This window comes from Amphiprion ocellaris, chromosome 21, assembly GCF_022539595.1.
Source record: "Amphiprion ocellaris isolate individual 3 ecotype Okinawa chromosome 21, ASM2253959v1, whole genome shotgun sequence".
NCBI lineage: Eukaryota > Metazoa > Chordata > Actinopteri > Pomacentridae > Amphiprion > Amphiprion ocellaris.
Window position 1 is genome coordinate 21492287 of NC_072786.1, and position 21451 is coordinate 21513737.

The window sequence follows — 21451 nt, forward strand, 5'->3', positions numbered from 1 at the left end:
GCTCCGTGTTGGATGCGTTCGGCTCATTGACCGGCGGACAGTCCTCATCAGTACCAGCAGAGATCCTGGAGCTTCCCACGAACCGGCCCTTCATCCCCACAAAGCGAGCCGCAACCTCCAGCCTCCGTCCTGCCCGACATGAAACAGACTCTGGCCGAACTGATGAGGATGAGCAGGATATGCCGGATGGTATTTGTCACTTGTTTGGGATCCTTTATTCTGGTCATCTTTTATTTCCAAAGTATGTTCCAACCAGGTAGGACGTCCCTCCTCTCTTCTGTGTGTGCGTGCTGGTGTGTGGCATCTTGTCTGGCAGCCTCCTGGCACGCTGACATCCATTTGTTCGGACTGTACTGTAACGCAGCCGATAAATAATTGATAGCTACTTGTTTGGTGTGAGGGCTTAAATCACCCGGCGGGAGTACACTGTCTTAAATCAATCTTTCATGTGGTGCAGTTGAGGCATTCCGGGCTGCTCGTCTTGTTGCGCTTTTGTCCGGCTTTTGTTGAGCGGTTCTCTCCCGGTGGAAGCGTCGGGGTTCATGCGTTTGGATGTGATTGGACGCACCAGGCGCTGTTCGCTCGCTTCCTCTCAAGTGACAAGTGTCATGGATCTGCTGCTGGTGGTGCTGGTGGGGAGGGGGAGCTTTTTGTCTCCAGAAACGTGGCTTGCCGCTGGGAACCGCTGCTCGGGTCGGCACTGTGGGTTTGGCACAGTGAGGGCACCGCTGGCTAAATGTGGTCCTCCCGGTGCTTCTTAGCATCTGGAGAGCAAAGCTGTAATAGAAAAAAAAAATCAAAGCGGGATCCATACCTAAAAATAAAACATCTTTAGGGAGCATTTAGGAGCCATGCTCTCTCTAATATGTGCGCGTTTGGAGAGCCGCGTTGCATAATTAATCGCACAATAAAGGAAATCCTCTCCATATCAACGGAGTGGTTCCGTGGGAGAATTTGCATTAAATTGCGTTAAATTAGATGATGTGATTTGTTGCTTTGCCAAACCTCAGTTTTAACACATCGACGCCCCTGATGGATGTGTTCTCCGTGCGCCGTACAGCAGCGTCTCGGTGCGTCAAAATCAAAGCAGCCTGCGCTCCGACGCGCACAAGACATGGAGAGTAGAGAGTGAGTGCTGCTGACCTACTGTACAACAGGTTTACTGTAAAGCCATACAGAGAAAAGATTTGCTCTCTGGGTGTTTGCTTTCCGTTAAACTGAGGAGCAGAAATGATAATCCCATAATGCTGCTGCTGGAGACAGTGTCTGCTGGTTGGAGATATCCTGGATTCCTGCTTCAGGATACTTCAGGTTTCACTAATCATCTACATCTGTATTTGGGTTAAATGCAGTAGAGTCCAGGAGTGAGGTAGACCGTCCAGAGGCAGAACATGCAGGCATCAGTGTGTAGGTGATGTACTGTCTCAGTGATGGAGGAACTATAAAACATGAGAGAATATCATCCCCAGCAGCATCACAGTGAACAGACGTGCTGTCACATCTCTCACACAGGAGGCTTTTTTTCTGGAGATCCACTGGCTCTGTGTGACTCACCAGAGCTGCTGCTGCTGCTGCTGGCAGCGGTGGACAATTATTATTTCTAATCCCCTAAAGGAAAATCACCACGATGCACTTCTTCTGTGGACCCACAGGCAGTTATGACGACTCAAATAGGACACCAGTGCATTTACTGTAGTTTCTGATTACTGGAAAGTACATTTACTTGAGTACACATGACGTTGGTTAAAATAAGATGTGCAGTACATAAAACACGAGCTTGTCCTGTGTGTTTGTGTGTCGTAGAGCTCTGGATCATTGTGACGTAGCCGGTATTACCGTTTCCTTACATTTCAGATGAATGGAAGTTCTAGTTGCTCTAAAATGAGATTAAAGCCACATATGAATGCATTAGTCCTCTGTCACATGAGCACCACTGGAATACTAGAAAAGAATTACTCAAAGGGGACATGTGTGATCATTTCCTCATTATGCTACATACTTTAATTAAACAACATTAATGGAGTGTTTTGATTGTGTGATATTGGTTCTGAATAGTTCCTACTCCCCTGCTGTCATTAATATATCTGTCAGTGTTAGGACAGGTTCGATCAATGGGTAATTAGCTGTTTAATCAATTAGTAGATTGAGGGAAGATAATCTGCAGCATCTTTGACAGTTTATTTATCATCTATGTCATTTTTCAAGTAAAGAAAATGTGAAAAAATGCCAAATGTTCTCCAGTTCAGTTGTATCTGCTAGTTGTATATCTCTGTAGACAAGCTCATCTCTGGGGTTTGGATGGTTTATCAGACAAAATAAGAATTGTGAAGTTATCACTATGGGAAGTTTAGAAACCATGTTTTTACTTTGCTTTTTACATTTTATGAAACGAATGGTTATTCAGAAAATCAGCAGATTATTAGACAATGGAAATAAATGTCTGGTACCACCCTGTTAGCACATCATAGTACATTAAGGTTAATGATCACTTCCATCCAATTTACAAAAAGTACTTTTGTACCCAGTCGAGTTGAAATGAATTCCATTTGTTGAACTTGCTTCGTTAAAAAGTTGCAACTACTGACTCATAGAAACACGGTTAATCTAAAAACTGCTGATGGAGTTGTGTGGATGATCCAGAGGGTCAGAAAGCAGATGCTCATGTTGAAACCTTCAATAAAATCCCTTTGACCTCGACTGTACTGGGTGGCAGCAGAACTCTCTAACTGTGTGGCCACATTCCAAGTGAGAAGATAGGGAGAAAATGTGTGGTTTTTTTCCTTCATTTCATTTGTACAAACTGACCCCTTAAGCCTTTAATAAGATCCTGTCCTTAGAAAGCCTTTCTCATGAGGGCCCCGTAGACGGATGATTTATTTAAGAATTACATAACTGTATCCTGTAGCAGGAACATTGCACAGAGTGAGACCTCTCCTCTGTTGTACATCATTAAATTAGCTTCCAGGGAGGGAATTGATTGTAAAAATTGAACCAAGACTCCATTAAAGCGCTGTCAAGGACCCCTGGATCGTGCTCTCACAGTTGTGCCAATCTCCACAGACGTTGCATCAGATTCTGCCCAACACACACACAGGTCACACAGTGGATGTTTTATTTAGCAGCGGTGATGATAGGGTGCTTCTCCCAGGACGCTCTGATTGAAGAGGAGATGTCTAAAGCAGGGTGTTTTTGCAGCAGCTTGGACGTAACTTTTAATGCTGCACTGTGTGTTTATGTGTGATTACACAGGTGAGGGAGATACTAGAGAGTAGCGTTGTGTGTTTGTTGACTTCCTTGTCTTTATCTGTACCTTGGTCTCATGACCTTCTTTCTGAAATGACTTTATCATCCTCTCCTGTTGTCCCTCCCTCTCTGACACACACAGCAGCAGCTCCATTGTTGTCCATCAGTTCCAGGCAGCATCTCTGTGGTTCAGGCATGTTTAGCAGCCCTGGGAATCCCGTCTGGCCTCCCAATGTAAACTCTCACCTCCCTTCCAGAACCTGCAGGGTGGTGACCTCTTGTAGAATAGGTGTGGGAGGAGGAGGAGGGGGGACACAGTATGACGCTTAAAGTATCCAGTATAGTCAGAGAACAAAAGGATTTGGTGCCTTCACGCCGCAAAATGCAGGTTTATGATTAAAAAGTCATGCCACATTTGGCTTGATTGAAAGTGTGCAAATGCAATTTTCAGCTCTGCGGCGATTTGAATTTTACCTTCTCTGCTCCCACTGCGACACAAGATCAGGCGTGGAAGCCACAGCGGGAACAGACCTGGAGTTTCTGCGAGTGCAGCCTGCAGCTCTGTATTCAACAGCAGTTTGAGAGCATGCCAAATTAGATTTTGTTTGCAGTGAACTGCCAGGCTTAGACAAAGCAGACGGAAAGCATGGCAGTACTGAAACGTTGCCAATTCTCATGTTTGGAGTCCAGTTAGGCTATTTGTAACCCGTGTGTTAAAGGAATTTGCCAACTTTATGGTAAATAGGGCTGTCTGTGTGATGAAGTATCATGACAGTGAAATAATCAGTCAAAAGTTGTACTCTAAAGGACATGTTTTTGTTTATTGGGCATATACACTTTTAGTCATTTACTTAAAGGGACATTTCACCCAGATTGCAAGGATATACACTACTGTTGTAAAGTTTGGGGTCACTTAGAAATGTCCTTATTTTTTGAAAAAAAAAATTAGCTTTCTTCAATGAAGATAACATTAAATGAATGATAAATCCAGTGTAGACGTTGTTAATGTGGTAAATGACTATTCTAGCTGGAAACAGCTGATTTTTAATGGAATATCTCCATAGGGGTACAGAGGAACATTTCCAGCAACCATCACTCCTGTGTTCTAATGCTACATTGTGTTAGCTAATGCTGTTGAAAGGCTAATTGATGATTAGAAAACCTTCGTGTAATTATGTTAGCACATGAATAAAAGAGTTGTCTGGGTGACCCCAAACTTTTGAACAGTAGCGTATTTACATAGGTTGTATACTGTTTAAATCAAAATGCAGAATTTTCTGGCATTCCAGCTTTGCAAATCTCCACATGTTGCTGCTTTTCTTTGTCATATGTGACAATACATAGAATATCTTTAGCTTCTGGATTGCAGATCAAACTGGACAAGACTTCTGAAGGTATCACCTGACTCACTTAACCCTGAGGTCTGCAAACTGGGACCAGGTTGTATGTGTTGTTAAAAGGCAACCTGCTTCCATTTTTGAAGGTTGCAGAGCGTGGCACCTGTACTCAGCAGCAATGAAGTTGAATCCAGTCCAGTTTAGTCTAACTTTGCACCACTTTTTGCATTCAATACACTCAAAAAAAGAAAAAGATTGTAAAAGGTGCTAGAAAAAGTATGTTGAAAAACAGAGGAAATTTGTAAAGTTAAAACCCTGTCAAAACTGAAAAAAACCCCAGCAAATATCTGTTAAATGATGATATTTTATACCAAAACTTTATGGTTACATTGAAAAGAAGAAATTAACATTTGTGTAAATACAGATTTTTGATGTGGACATTATGTACAGTTTTAGCTTGTTTTTTATGATTGACATCTAAATTTATAATTCCTTTTACCATGGTTTTGCTAGATTTTATTTGTAATTATCTATAAAATATATACCAATTTTTAAATCCTTAATATGCCTAATTTTTCATCCAAATACCAGCAAATATCTGTAAAATACAGATTTTTTGATGTGGATATTATTAACATTTTTTTTTAAATTTAAACACTTAACATGTAAGTTAATATTTTATTTTTGTGATTTTTACTTGCTAATATCTGTAATTTATCTGGGGGGAAATAACAGTAAATTGATGAAAAAACTATAGTAAAAACAATTTTTTTTTTTTTTACAGTGTGGAACACAGCTATAATTATTATTTAAGAATATAACATTAGTTGCCGTCACATATTGGCAGCAGTTTTCTGGTGTCTTTCTTGGGTCGCAGCTGGAATGTTCTATCAGGATGTAGGGACACCATGAAACAGACGGGCTGAACCAACACTGGAGCATCACCCACAGCATTTTATTTGCCAAACCTCTAATCATATATTCACTACCAACTGGCAGGAATCCTAAGAACTTTGATGGAGTCTTTCAAAAGTTTTGTTCCAGATTGAAATTCAATATCCAGCATCTGGAAAAAGGGGAAATCTAATCTGACGAGATGAACGCTGGCGTCACAGAAAAGCCCTCATTAGAATAGCAAGTTATTTAAGATGCCCACTGACAGGAACCCTGCTTCCTGACTGAAATATTGGCTGATGAATTTCAGACAGCAAAAGCTTTTTCCAAAATGAACATGCAGGGTTTTAGAAAGCAGAGATTCGTGGTACAGAGCACATCCCTGCAGACACAAATACACCTGCCAGGCAGCGGAGCTCAGGTCATTCAGGCTGAATGGAGATTGCTGTGCCTGTTGTTATATTTCAGCCTAAAGGACCAACTCGTTTAGTTCAGCTGCTGTCTGCTGACAGCCAAGAGCGAGGACTTATGCCCTTCCACCTCCCCTTGTCTCTGTGCGTTCACGTTTGGCTGAAGGTTACTTTGTGCCGGTGACAGATCTCGTCTGCCTCGTCAGGCTCAGCTCGGGCTGCTCCTTTAAAGGCACCGGAGCTGCAGCGATCAGAGCGGCTAATAAGGCAGTTTGCTCTGTGGCCTGCTTGTTTGGTTTCTTTGTAAAGTGCCTCTGGGATATTTTTGAGTCTGTGTGTGTGTGTGTGTGTGTGTTGGGACTGCAGTGTGTGTCTTTTTTCAGCCTGACAGCAGTAACCTGCTTGTGCACCCAGGCCTCAAAGTCGCACTCTCACATTTCACGTCTGCCACAAAGATCTCATGCCTCCTGAGCGGTCAGCTGCACCCAGAGACTGGCTTGGAAGACCTCAATTGAAATCCCAACATCATTTTTATTCCTTCTGCTGAATGAATGTACCTGTGTGTGTGTATGTGAGGGAGAAATTGTATGCAACAACAGAAAGTAATCAGCACTCACGTAATGATAGCCAGCTGTCGTGCAAATACACCAAAGTACAGTTCATTTTTGTATATATTCTTACATTTGTGTTGTTAGTATCGTTGTGTTCTTCTGTTTTTCTTATTTATATTGTATATATAGTGTATATATCTCACCTCTTTAATTTATAGTTGTATTTTGTTGATTTTTCTTACTGTCACTTTGCTGCTGTGACGTTGCAAATTTCCCCTTGTGGGAATAATAAAAGATATTCTATTCTATTCTATTCTATTCTATTCTATTCTATTCTAAATGGAACAAAGTGTGCTGGTTTGAAGCAAGGAATGGGAACGTCTGGAGAAAGAATGAAATATTCCTGCCTGGAATTTCTACAGGAAATGTGAAATTCCTCACCTTCATTTGTGTGGCAGCAGCATCAGCTGTAGCTGATACAAAGAGAGAGTGCTGAGTCGCTGGGGTCTGTGACCTCAGATATGACAGCCTGTAATCTGAGAAATGGGCTCTGATCCTCCAGCTCCATCCTTGGAGGTTTTCACCCCAACAAAATTAAACTTCCAATCTATTCAGGTTTAAGACGAAATTGCCTCCCAGATGGTGATTCTTTAAACTGCTTGTTTTGTCTAAATTGTAAATCCAAGGATATTGACTTTAGAATCATATGAAACAGACAAATCTTTGTTTCTCTTGTCATTCACATCACAATGATTGAGATTTTATTGAGTGAACACCTTTTTGATTAATGGGGAAAAAACCTCTAACAGGAAGGGCCATAGGAAAATAGATGTTTTAGATAGAAATATTGCTGTTATAGCTACCAGTGAGTCCTATCTCAGAATGCAGTACTTTTGAAGGAACATCGTGAGGATGAGCACGGTACTTCTACTCTAACGGCCACATCTGCAAGTATACATGTGATGTAAATGTCATCCATCCAAATCTGTGTCACTGTGCATGTGACAGGAAACCAAAACATTTTAGGAGAGGAGACACTTAGTGAGGTGATTCTACATTATCCACACTTTCAGAATTCAGCATTGAAAGAGTAATGATTAAGTCTGTGTATACAATAGTCACTGCTGGACTTTGGAGGAGCTTTGATTTGTACATGCTTTCCATCGATGCCATCCAAATAGAGTAAGATGTTCTAAATTCTCCAGGAGCTGTGTACCGTGGGAAAACATTCCCACTGTGCACAGCTCACCTCAGTAATAATCACAGTAACACAGTGCTACAGTGTAATCTGTAACCAGCTGCTATGTCTTTGTGTGGTTTACTGTGTTTAATATGAGCAGCAATAAGACTGTCCATTTAGCAAATCGATGTGTATCCATTGTAGTTTGAATAGAAGTGCTTGCATGTCTACGCTCTGTTTTTAAAGACCACATTTGTCTCTGCACACAAATGCAAAAAGCATGAGCTGGCCCTATTTCATCACTTGATCACTTCAGAGAATAAATGTGGAGTTTGCAGACCTTGCTCATTTAATTTGTTGTGTTCAGTTTAGGTTAAAGATTCATAGCTACTGATCACCCATTATTTCTCCAAAGCTATGCAGTTACATTAACATTCAAATGCATCTTATGTTGACTCATTGTCTGTATTGCACATGCACAACTACGTCAGGGTCTTGCTAAGACCTAAGGGACATAAAATTTCATCATCAGAGGATGTATGTGAAGCTCTGTGCAGACATACACTACTGTTAAAAAGTTTGGGGCCACTTAGAAATGTCCTTAGTATTTAAAGAAAAGCAGTTTTTTTCAATGAAGATAACATTAAATGAATGATAAATCCAGTCTAGACATTGTTAATGTGGTAAATGACTATTCTAGCTGGAAACGGCTGATTTTTAATGGAATATCTCCATAGAGGTACAGAGGAACATTTCCAGCAACCATCACTCCTGTGTTCTAATGCTACATTGTGTTAGCTAATGGTGTTGAAAGGCTAACTGATGATTAGAAAACACTTGTGCAGTTATGTTAGCACATGAATAAAAGTGTGCCTTTTCATGGAAAACATGAAATTGTCTTGGTGACCCTAAACTTTTGAACAGTCACGTATGTGTACTATCCATGTTTTGCGACCACTTCATTTGGCACATGCGCTGGAAAAACAAAGCAAAGCTTTTTGATTTGATCTGGCAGACCCATATTAATATGTAGCGCTGTTCTACTGCAAGTGTATGGTGCTTGAAGTGAACCAGAAAGCTGTATAATTTCACACAAGTACACGTTCAAAATGTCTGCAGCTGTCTGCATGCACGTCCACATGGAAGTATAGCTTACTGACAGATCAGTGCAGTCAATACTGTTTGCAGCTGTCAATAGTACATATTCCCATTTCCCACAAAATTCAAACTGTTCACTGCACAGATTTACTGCACCTCGAAGAGCAAAATTCACCAGTCGAGGAAAATCCATTTTAATGATTTGATTGCAATTGAAATTATTGCTTTAAGCATGTCCAAACCCTCAGAGCCTCACTACTCCTTCTACCAGCATCCAGTCACTTTTTCCCCTGGTTCTCTTATGAGGATTTAGTTTGCTGCCTCTCAGGTTTCCTCTGCACCACCGGGCCGTCCCCTGGTTTAGGGTTCCTCACTGAGCCTGTCGGGAGGGGATGACCCAAAGAGGTGAAATAAGATAGCTGCACTCTTTGTTTGTGTGTGTGATTGCATTCATGCTCGTTGCTGTGTTTGCACTCTTTGCTCATTCATGCTCATGGCTGTGTTTGTGCTCGCTCTTCTCCCAGCCCCAGTCATTGTCCCATCCCAGCCCACTCCTCTGCTTCTGTAAGTGTGTGTGTGTGTATTGTGAGAACGTATCCCGGACGTCCTGTTTGTGTAATCTCACTGCTGCTGCTGTTTTCCTGCCCCTCTCCGCTGCTAAATCCTGGATCAAACATCCCAGCACATCAGGGGGGAGGGGTGGATCCCCTGCTGGGTCCCACTCTGACTTTAACATCCACACTTAGTTCCAGTATCCACAGATTAACTCCCACATATAACACACGTTCTGTTTTGCAGGAAAGCGTTGGATGAAAAATGATATGCATCAGCTGGCCAAACCAGCTTTGGAAGCTGTGTTGAGACGATGTTACAGATATTTTTGATAACAAGTAGCACCTACAGATGTGACCGCTTTGATTTTGCCACATTTGTACAAGGGTTTGTGTAGAAAATCTGCTGAGCATCAAAATGTTTGCTGAATTAAAGTGTGAATCGCAGTAAAATGTTCTTATCATCTGTGAAAGACGCATCGACTTCGCATCTCTTAAATTAGTGTAGGAGTATTTTGCCTGTGGGAAATAGTGACATGTTGAGGGAACACTGGTACGGTTATGTCTTGCTTTCTCTGCTTTGTTGGAAATGCTTAGCGTCTACACACAGAGGCTTTGAAGAAAGTTTGACAATCAGGAAAATACGCTCATTTGCTTTCTTCGACACGAATCGACAAAACAATTTGTGGTTTAGCAAGGTGTTGCTTGGGAGTGTAACTGTTCTTGATGAACAGCAGTTTATCCATCTGCGCTGTGCTTCTGTGCAACTTGTTTGCTGGTTGCCTGGCAACTTCATGTATTGACTTACTCACAAAGAAATAGTTCCAGCAGATTAAACCACAAATAGAGGTACACTGTGTTAATCAGTGATGCAGGAGCTGCCACACTGAGCTCCCAGATTACACTGCCTATCCCTTACGATGCTCGCCCACAATTAGGTACCTCTGTCTCATTCCTTTGCCTGACTGGGCTTCATGGGTCAAGGTCTGACCACCAGATGCTTCCTGGTGAAGTCCAGTCCCAGGTCTTGGTCCAGGTGGAGGTCTCCAGAATCCCTTATGCAGGCAAGGTAGCAGGTCTTAGGTTATTATTTCACTGGGGTCTTACCTCTCACCTGTGGGCAGAGACTTTGTGTGTAGAGACTGAAAATAAAAGCAGACATGATGAGTTTCTTCCATAGAGTGAGCAGGCTTTTCCTTGGAGAGTGGAGAGTCCAGACAGACAGAAGAAGCTTGGATTGTAGTTGCTGCTGCTTCATGCGAAAGGTTGAGGTGGTTCAGACATCGGAGCTCAGCTGAGGTATACCACCTCAGTTAATAGCTTAGCTGAGCTTAATGCTCTTGTGTAGCTCTTGGAAATAAACCAAATGAGTTCCAAAATAATAAGCTGGTTTCCACTTCTATAAATCAAACAAGTTTGAGAGAACAATGATGAAGATTAATATTTAGGTGATGGATCTAAATCCTTAAAGATTCAACAATGGCACCAGGGCATTTGTTTATAGCATCTAGTCTGGCTGCTTTTCTGAATATGTTCACATTATCGAAAGTATAGACAAGACAACATAGGCTGACTGTCCTTTGTGACCTGGATCTCCTTGCACTGACTCCTACAGACTTACTATAATTTTAAAAAACAGTCAAACATGGCACCCTCAGTGGGGCTCTATATTCTGGCTTGGACTCATGTAGTGTCTTCCCTGCTATAAGTGCCCCTCATTGTCTTCCTGATTCTCTCTGAGAGTCACTTAGAGCAGAAGGACTATGCCACTCTGCCGTCTGGACATTGGTCCAAGCAGCAGCCGCAGGCCTGACGCTGACGACTCGTTTACTAGACTGTGTTGGTGACCATCTGCATGAGCGTCTGGACTTCATTAGAGAGGCGATGAAAGGGCTGCCACAGAGAAAGACACACGAACACACACACACACACACACACACACACACACACACACACACACACACACACTTATTGGACCTTCACTGAAACCTACACTATTCTGTGAAAGAAGTTAACCAAGACCGGAAAGATTTCCTCGTTGCATGGCCTTGTGAGCACATTTTTGTCCTTGCCAGTGTAGAAATACATCACACACCCAAACCAGCTCACAGCTTCTATGACCATTAACCGACACAGTGAGACATTCCCATAGAACAGAACAAGAAACAGGCTTCTTCTGAGGGTGAACAATAGACAGACAGATACTGTCTGCCTTTCGGTTTGAACAAATGTGTGTGAGTCCCCTGCAGACTGATCCGCCTCCACTTTTGCATCCCTAATAACTTCATCTTCGCGTCATCAGCGAGGCCTCCCTGCCTGAAGGGATTTGAAATACACTCGATCTCTCACAGCAGACACAGTTGAATTGCACATGGGAAAACTGCTGTCACCCCGCCTTCTTTCCCCCCTTGAAAAACCGCCGTCTGTCTGGCGAGCAGGGGTCTGCTGTGTATGTGGTCCTCCTGATCCAAGGGCAACTTGTACGAGTCTGTGACTGCTACCAAACTATGTCACACAGTGCCATAAAACTGTATGCAGGAAGTGTGTGCCCTCATGTTAAGACCCAAACGGTGAAAGGTGCAGTATGTTGCGGTGCAGGCATCTGTGTTTAACAGGGAACGGTCTCCCAGATGTTTGGGGATCTTTTAGTGATGCAGCTTTGATTTTATCTAAAAGGCAGCAAAAATCATGAGAAACTGGATGATGTACGCTATGACCAAGCTCAGCGATTCCTCCTTGACTTCTGAATGTTACCCCAAAGGTTTAGCCCTAAGCATTGCTCATGTTAACATTTATAAGAGCAGAGTTCTGGACCAAGTGAGTCTCAATCACTGATATCAGGAAATGTGTTCATGGAGGTAAAGTGACTATAAGCAGACCTTTCTCATCAACCTCAGTGAACTTTCACGCATGATTCCCTGAATTCTCAAGCATCATTTTCTCTGTCTTCCCACGAATCAGAGGTGGGGAAATTAATGATAGGAAATATCAGCCTCAGCAGTGCTGCCTGCGCCTCAACATCTGCCTTCCACACATCATAAAATGTGTCTCAGGTTGATCGGGTTGTTTAATGCATGTTTTGACGGGTATCCATCCGTCTCGTGTTCAGTCAATTTCCCAAAGGCAAGAAGTGGATTGTGCCAAAAAAATCTTGTCTTCTCCGCAAGCGTGTGCGTGTGTGTGTGTGTGTGTGTGTGTGTGTGTGTGTGTGTGTGTGTGTGCAGTCGAGTTAAAACCTTGCTTGGCAGTAAAATGAAACATGGCTACCATCTGTCAGGCTTCCATGTTCCACAGTGACATCTGGACTGTCTGTGGTTGTTTTTGTGTGTGTCGGAGTGTCTGCTACTGGAAACAGGAAGAGGGCCAGTGTTTAATGAAGAATCCAAACACAAGTGGATGTAAGGACTTTTAAAAGCCAGCAGCTTCAAATGCAGCAACATAAATGAGAGTTGTAAGGATTTTGGATCTCCAGAAGTAATGAGAATCGGTAAATGCTACACTTCAGAGACACATGGTGGTTTTTCTTCCTAATGGATGAGTGAAGAGCTGCCGCTTTCTGTGAACGGCATTCTCACACTGTTCTATTAACTAGTGGTAAAAGTGGGGAGAGAAACGTCCTTAAATGCTAGAATAGTTGAAATAATTAAAAATGGGGACAATTGTAAAATGTTGATGTAGATATTCTTTTAATATCTCAGCATTTGTTTTGTCGAAAAGGCTGGAAAAATCAGGGGCAAGCGGATCCATGAGTGTTAATGTTAACCCAACAATAGAAAACAATAGAAAACACAAATACATATATTTACAGACATAAATCTAAAATGAATAAGGTAGGAGGATTGATTTCACTTTGACCCACGTTAAATAAAGAAAGCAAGTAAAACCTGGAGGTGCGCAGAGAGTGACCAATATTACACTGTGATGACTTGAAGGTTTTGATTGGCCGACCAGGAGTGAGTGTCACTGGATAAGGACCCACCCTGGTCTCAGTGGACCCCAACGTCGTGTCCATCAGCCCTCGGAGCAGGTTGCTGGAAGGGTGCCGCTCAGATGGAGGTGGTGGTTACATGGTGTTACGTGTCCACGGGAGCATTATTAGATGCGAGGGGTCACACTGCTTTCCAACACTGTACGCTTGATGACTGCATAGCTCCTACAAACTACACCTGAATGAATGAACACTTGAGTTGTAGGCTGCCTGCTGCTGGATTTTAAACCAGACAAACATGGTGGCTCCTTTGAACACTTTTGCTTAAATTGTGAAAATAGTTTAGTTTTAGGAACATTTGTATTTAAAATCTCTACACACAAAGCATGGCTGCTTACATAGACAATGAATCGGGAGATGACGTCTTCTGTGGTCACTACAGTTAACTGAAGTTCAATCAGTCTGTTTTCTGATGAAATGTCTATCGCTGGTACATACACTGCTGTTGAAAAGTTTGGGGTCACTTAGAAGTGTCCTTATTTTGAAAGAAAAGCATTATTTTTTTTAAATGAATGATAAATCCAGTGTAGACATTGTTAATGTGGTAAATGACTATTGTAGCTGGAAACAGCTGATTTTTAATGGAATATCTCCATAGAGGTACAGAGGAACATTTCCAGCAACCATCACTCCTGTGTTCTAATGCTACATTGTGTTAGTTAATGGTGTTGAAAGGCTCATTGATGATCAGAAAACCCTTGTGCAATTATGTTAGCACATGGATAAAAGTGTGCGTTTTCATGGAAAACATGAAATTGTCTGGATGACCCCAAACTTTTGAACAATAGTGTATATTGTTTTTAGTAAGAATATATTATCCAAAATGTGAAAAAGCCCCAACAAACAAGCAAAATCCCACATATTGTTTAATTTATTGGACCATTTTGATAGAAACATATGATGTTAATTACGTGGAATGAGACAGGTGTCTCTGTTACAGACCCACTCTTTAATTCAGACTGATAATATTGTGTAATTACAGAAAACAATGCTTTAAATGAGATGCATCAAGTTGGGAGGAGGCAGGAGGCTCAGTGCTATATCTTGTTTGAGGATCTTAAAGTCCTTAGCTCCTGGGTGTGTGTACATGCTGGCTGCTGGCATGGCGATAAGTGTATAGCAGGAGTGGAATGGCTGCCCGTGGTCATTATACACGGCTGCCCTCGCTCGCCTACGGCCCGGAGCAGCAGCAGCACGCAGACATGGGAATTTAATCACACTGCCGCTGCCGATAAATATTGATTTGGTTGTTAGGTTTCAGCCCCGAGCAGTAAGTTGAGAGTGCAAGCATTGTGCGTTAGCCACATTTGGGCATTCAAAACTGCAAAACGGGAGGGAGGGGGGACATATTTAGGAGGTGACAGAACTGCTTTCAGGCCTGATCTCACAGCCAGTGTTTACTCCTGGAGTACGAGGAGCCACAGGAGTGTGTGTGCTGGTGTGTGTTCTCAGGATGTTTGAATAGCCATACAGCAGCCTAGATGTGACAGTGTCCAGAGGATGAGGCGACAAGTGTCTGTGTGCTTGCATGTGTACCTTGAGTCCTTATCTTTGAGAATGTCAAAACATTGATTTAGGAATTAGGGAGAGTAAGTGGGCATGGTGAGGCACTGAGCTCTTTGAAAGTCAGTGTATAATGTCTATGTGTATATGTGTGAGAATATAAAGAGGGTGACGGAGTGTATTAGTGTCTCCGGCTGCCAGATGTACTGTAGACTGCATGGCGTAAGAGCAGTGAATCATGGCTTTAATTAAGTGGAGGTGGGCTGAGCCGTGTCTCATTAAACGGCTGCTGGAAGAACATTTAAACTTGCCTGCTGTACACCAGCTACTGGGACAAATTTACAGAACTACTGGGAGGGATTTTCCACTCCTCCTCCTACTCTTCCTATTCCTCCTTCAGGCTCTCTCTGGATTTCAGCTCATTCTGTTCTGTGTAGAAAAGGAATTATCCCCCTCTGTAGTCTTTAAACACTTCTAAATGTCATTGGTCTTTGGTATTCTGGCCATTCTTCAAAAGATTTCATGATAAAATGCTGCAATTAACTTTTTTAGTGTACCTACTTTCTTTCAGTGTGCCCCATATTGCTCTGCTTCAAAAAGAGATTTCCAGATTATTAGCAGAGTAGTAGATATAATTTGAGCCCTGACTTCTCCCTAAAGGGGAACTTCACCATAAGGCCTGTTCACCTGTCATGCAGTGTGTTACTCACGCGATGCATTATGAGTAATATAGGACTGCAGCTGGCTTCATACTAGAGCCAAAAATTTAGGAAATCGCAGCCTCTGTTGCATCCATTTTGGATCTGGCCAAAACCAGCTCGCCAGAGGGTCCGGTCCGACCTGCAGGATGACTTTGCAAAGTGTAAAAGTTACAGAGAAGACACTGAACATTGTGTAGTATAATGTCAGTCAGCAGCTTTAGTACAAAAGAGTTTGGTTTGGTGGAAACCAATTACTGATGCACTGTCACAACTTTTATATAATTTTTATGTATAAATTTTATACATTTACAAGGCAGGTTGACAACTTAACCTTCTTCCTTAATAGTTTTGACTTTAGTTCGTATGACGAATCAGTTCAGGTGGTCAGGATTACTACACAGATGTGGAAATGAATGTAAATTTAAAAGAATTTCTAGATCTTGACAGGTTGTTTTGATCATAAAGGAAAATACTAGATTGTTCAGTTCCAGAAACCTGCGACTAAATGTTTTGTGCCTTTGTAAATACTCTGTGATCTGTAAGTTGTAAAGCATAAATGATAAAATGAGGCATAATATTGTCGAAATCACTATTTTTCTTAAGAAATTCGTAAAAAGATATTTCAATTTCTCTTTAATCTTTAATACATAATTGTGTTTTATCTTACTTTTTCATAACAAATTTCCCCTTGTGGGACTAATAAAGGATATTCTATTCTATTCTATAATTGTGAATAATTTCAATTTGCACTGGGACTTTTTGCACTAAAACAAAGATAAAAATTTGGAGTTGTCATCTTTTGTCAGTTATTATGCTGTGATTTTACTGATCCGGCCCACTTGAGATCAAATTAGTCTGAATGTGGCCCCTGAATTAGAATGACACCCCTGGCTTAACTGTTGGAGCATGCCTTTGAAAATGGTTCCATTCTGCTATTATTGGTGCAAAAAATTTGCTCTTTCTTCTTGGATTTCCTTTTGTATGGTCGCTGAAGGTTGGTTTTGGTGCTAGATAAAACACTGCAAGTTCATCTAAAGGAATACAGAAATACCAATCCACAAAAAAAGTCTCCCAAGTGGAAGGTGCATCAGGGACGGGCTGTAGGCTTTTTTCATTAGTTGCACTGATTAGAAGCTGTTTTCTTGCTCCTCGTTGCTACTTACATCAACATCTCGACAGTTTTCAGTTGCCACCTCATTTTCTGTTGTAGAGAGTGAAATTAGTTTTCTTTCAGAATTGCTGATACATCAGTCCAAATCTGTGAAGAGGAAGTCATTATGTGCAGTTCTACCTGATTAATTGTGCAGCCATACTCTATTTCCCCCGTCATTCAATACTCCTTTTTTTCTCACAATGCTTCTCTCTTACTCTCCTTTAATGCATCTCTCTTTCCCATTATCTGTCCGTCTGGGCTTAGTGTCTGGGGAGGTTTTTCCAGTCATGGCTATTCTGCCAGCATGGCTGGTTTGGCTCATGGAACTGGTGGATGCTGCCACAGGCCTGGCTGCATATTCCACGGTGCAGCATGGCAGCACAGATCCTGCAGCTGGCAGCTCAGATGAAGTCTCAAAGACTCCTCTCATGTCCCTACAAAGAGGTCAGCACGGACATGTTGGCAGTGCCCAGCAAACAAAACTCTCCTCATCACTGACTCAGCAAGAAGTGAGCATAAGCATTGCACACACTCACACATTTGCCTCTGCGAACCTTGGAGATGGAACTGCAAAGTGATTTGACAAGGTAATGTTGCTGCACAAATGTGCCTATTCTCTCAGAAAGTTCACTTATCCCCTCGAGAGCATAAGTCAATGAGTCCATTAGATTATTGTTGACTCTGAGCTGGAGGTGGTACTAAACAGTGACTGGTTAGGAATCCTCTCTGATAGCGAAAGGATTCATCCTCTGGAGAGCATAAGTATGCATTCTCCTTTGAAAGAAAAGCTGGGCAAGAAAGAAGCTACTATAGAAAAGAAACAGGCATCAGCAAAACAGGTTTATCCCCAGTTGACTTTTCATATTGAAATTTTGCTCGTAGATCTGGAACTACTGTGACATAGACCCAAGTGTTGGTCAAGTTGAGAGTTCTGACCTTCAGCACTATTGCAGCTATAGCTAGATTGTACTTCAGATTTGAGGAACTGACTTCTAACTACCGTAAATATCAATACTGTAGTTCCTGCCACTGATGTAACAGAAGCCATAAAGATCAGGATTAGAAGACACTTTTAAATATTTTGGCCAAAGATTTCTTTTCTTTTTTTTGTTAATGGAAATAATGTGATCAGTGAAATAGTTCATAGGCAAATGGGATTTGGGTGGAACTTTCTAGTAAAGTTCAACTTTGATGAACTTTAACAGGATGAATTTGTCCTCTTGGCATCTTGTAAACTAACAGGGATAGTGCCAAACTCAGAACAAAACAAGCTCATCAGATGGCAGCAAGAACTATAAGAAGCCATAAGGCTTTATTAGTTGCTGAGAGGCTGCACTAATTAGTTTTAAACTGCATTCTTTTGGGAGTGACCAGTTTAATACAAATCTCATGGGCAATGAAATATATAGATGGACTGAGTAAGTAACTTACAACAAAATGTCTTTTCCACCCATGAATACATGAATAATTGTTTCATTTTCTGACATATTTGTGGTGGTGTCTGGCTGGGTCATGCCAGGACATGAACATGGCAGATGGAAAAGACAGCAGGAAAATGAGAAAAAAAAGGAAGGATGAATAAACACAGAGAAAGAGAGGAAGAGGAGAAGGGAAGAGGAAGTCATGACAACAGTGGAGAGAAGAGAGATCACGCAATGGTGTGGAGGATCCCTGGAGGAGTCCAGGAGAAGAAAAGAACAGATGGGAGGAAAAAAAATAGAAGCCCAAACTGATGGACAGCATTAAAGCTGAACAGGCTTCTTACACTTCCTGTAGCAGTAGAAGTAAAGCTTTAATAACTGAACTCATCCACCAATGGAGGTGTTGCCTGGTCCTTTAACCTGCTGTGGAGATGATTGGCAGCTTCTAGTGCTCGTGGTTCTTAAAATCAGGATCACATTTTCTCTAAAGTCATTGACAGTTTCTCCCATCTCTTGCTTTGCACAGTTTGTTTTCTCTCAGACTTTATTGAAGGCAGATAAATGTGGTGGAAGAGATTTCCTGCTGACTTCCGCCATCTGCTTTGTGGAGGAACTCAGGCTAGTTCAGATGAAAGTTTAATGAAGACAAAAGCTGAACTTGGCTGCAACCCATCACATGGATGTAAAAACTTGTGTAACTCAACAGCTCTCACTGAAGCAAAAAGCAGAGATGCTGTTTACAATTGGACTTGTAAGTATTTCCTTGCTACTGTGTTTGTAAAGTAAGTTTTTTTTAGAGTGTGGTGTCAGCTTGATTTCATTTAGCATGACTGGAAACAGAAAGACTGCACATCTCAACAAGCTCGGTCTTTTGATCTGTTGTGTAGGACTAGATGTTGACAGCCCTTCATGCAAACATGAGACACCTACTAAGACTCGGTGGGATGGTCCAGTGAGTGAGTGAGGGCATCCTCTGGGTTATCAAGTGGGCGCCCTTTTTCCTAGGTGTTTCGCTGATAGACCCACAACACCTCCAGAGGGTTCAGCAGTGAATTCCAGCATCCCAGGTTCACCCCATAGATGCCGTCTACTCACCTGAAGGCCCAGGTGGAGTCCTTTCTCTTCATCCACAGCCACTGGCTTCCCTTTTCAGCTGCTCTGGAGAGGTCCTTGATTGCCTGGGGCCCTCCCGCGTACTCCCATCTGCTGGAGAAGCCTGGATGTCGAGGTGGCTAGGAACCCTCTGCAGCCTACTTCAACTGGTCGGATCTTCACCTTCCAGCCTCACTGTTTTGCATCGCCAGTAAGCTCCATATATCTCAGCTTCTTATGCACATAGGCCTCCTCTACTAAGCTGTTCTAGGGCACTGCGAGTTTGACGATGTAGAAAGTGCCTAAGTGAAGCTGACCATAGCACTAGGTCTTGTCACAGGTTGGTGGATGCGGTCTCAGGTGGGAAGCCGAGCTTATGGTCCAGATCTACCAGCATCTTCCAATCGCAAGCCCCTCTCAGCTGCCCAGGATCTGGTCTTGAGATGGTGATACAGGCTCGACCCTCACCCTCCCAGACAATACTTTGCCAGCAGAATAACGTGGGCAGAAGGGCGTTAACACTCACCTGCCGCGTTTCCAGCACGAGTGCCAGGCACTTTAGCACCTGGTTGTGCCACCAGATGTTACGGCCTTGGGTGAGGATAGTCTTGCAACCCACTAAGATGTGTTTGAGTGTAGCTGGAGTTGGGCAGAGTGAACATGTTTAAATAAAGTGAGATTAATACTTCAGTTGGAGTGAACAAAGTTTTATCAGACAGATGTCTTGCAGATTAGTTGTGGAAAATGACAACTGTGTGAGTGTAGTTTTTGTGACTGTTACACATCACATTGTCACAGCTGATGATGTATTACAGAGTCCTACTTTCAAGTCAGCAAGAGACGTTGACAACCAGGGCAGCTGGTCTCAACATGGATACTGAAATTGGTGACACTTGCATCAGCAAAGCCTTAAAAGATATTCGACTCCTTGCAACTGTTTGATATGAACTAGCCTCCAAAAAATCTACTTCATTTTGGAAACAGACACCTTCCTCCATTAACATTCAAACTTGTAGGATGGTGACCTGTGGTGCAGAGGCTGCTAGAGGCTGTCAGACATCTCAGCAACAGCCTCTCCTCACAGTAATTATGCTAAATAATGCCTTAAAAATGAATGTATTTATAGCTTGTTGACGTGAAAATGCTACACGTAGCACCTTTAAAAGACAAGGAAGGGTTGTTTGTCAGTGTGCTTAGTGCACTGGAGAGTCAGAGCCGGACAACAGCCAAACCACATCCAGACAAACACAGCAGAACGTCATAATACCAGAGGGTTAATAACAGCTGTCTGCTCCTCTGATCTCTGATGTAGTCCCCTCGCACTCTTCTCTGGAATATTTTGATTTCCCCTGTGGACTCACCTCCTTTTTCATCTATTTGTCGTTAATAGGAATCTATCAACATAAGTTGTTATTCAACCAGGTTTTGTATTTTACTTTAATATAAAAGAGTAAACACTAGCAGCTCTTGGTTTTCTATAGAAGTGAAAGCAAATAAAACCCATTTCTCTGCCATAAATGTTGATGTATCACATATTTCTGCATGATTGCAGAACATCCAGTGCTGTATTGGCTCTAAATAGTGATTGCATAAAGAAAAGAGATCCCATTTTGCCTCTTTGGATAAAACCAGCACTGCAGCAGCCATTTTTACTTATGTTGGAACATAACCATTTAGCCTGTGCATCAGAGGAAAACTTCATTTAAAATCTGTCCTATGTGTCTACATCCAGCCCCAGCAGTCACATTGAATTCCAATTGTGGCACAGAATCACTGGGGGAAAAGGATTAAAGTGTCCATAAAACTTTACAAAACACCTCTGCAGCATAACCCACTTCTCAGCGTAGTTAAAAACTTAACTTGTGCGTCTCATTTAGCGAAGGTGGCATATTTGTCTGTTTATTAGTGAATAAAGGTGCAACAGTTCATCAACCAATCGATTAGTTGTCAACTAAAAACTAATAGCCAACAGTTTTAATTTTTTCATCTGTTTGAGCAGTTATGAAAGAAAAAAAAGTCTAAATTCTCTGATTTTAACTTCCTCAACATGAATATTTTCTTCTTCTAGAACAGCAAACTGAATATCTTTGGGTTGTGGACAAGAGAAGACTAGTACGACCCAACTGCTAGGACCAGCTTGGTGTAACAACAACAACCAGATGTTATTGGTTAGATAAAGCAATTTATTGTTAACATAAAAATATTAAGTTAACATAAAATGATCAGACAAAGGAAAAGAGGGCTGGTGGATGTTGCTAAATCAAAAAAAAAACCTAATGAACCAACCAAAGGCTAACAGTTCTTCAACTAGCTAAACCAGAATAACACA

The 21451-nt window shown here is 42.0% G+C and overlaps 1 protein-coding gene across 2 annotated transcripts in view; it reads left to right on the forward strand.

Annotated features, from left to right (window-relative positions):
• Positions 1 to 21451, forward strand: part of chst11 (carbohydrate (chondroitin 4) sulfotransferase 11) — a 119947-nt gene continuing 98496 nt past the window's right edge. The window contains exon 1 of one of the 2 annotated variants that reach the window (XM_023299775.3): positions 1 to 241. In XM_023299775.3, the coding sequence (XP_023155543.1) occupies positions 139 to 241 (103 nt within the window). In that variant the 5' untranslated portion in view covers positions 1 to 138. Of the gene's footprint in view, positions 257 to 21451 lie in introns of both variants that reach the window. The other variant, XM_023299774.3, reaches the window with a different exon arrangement.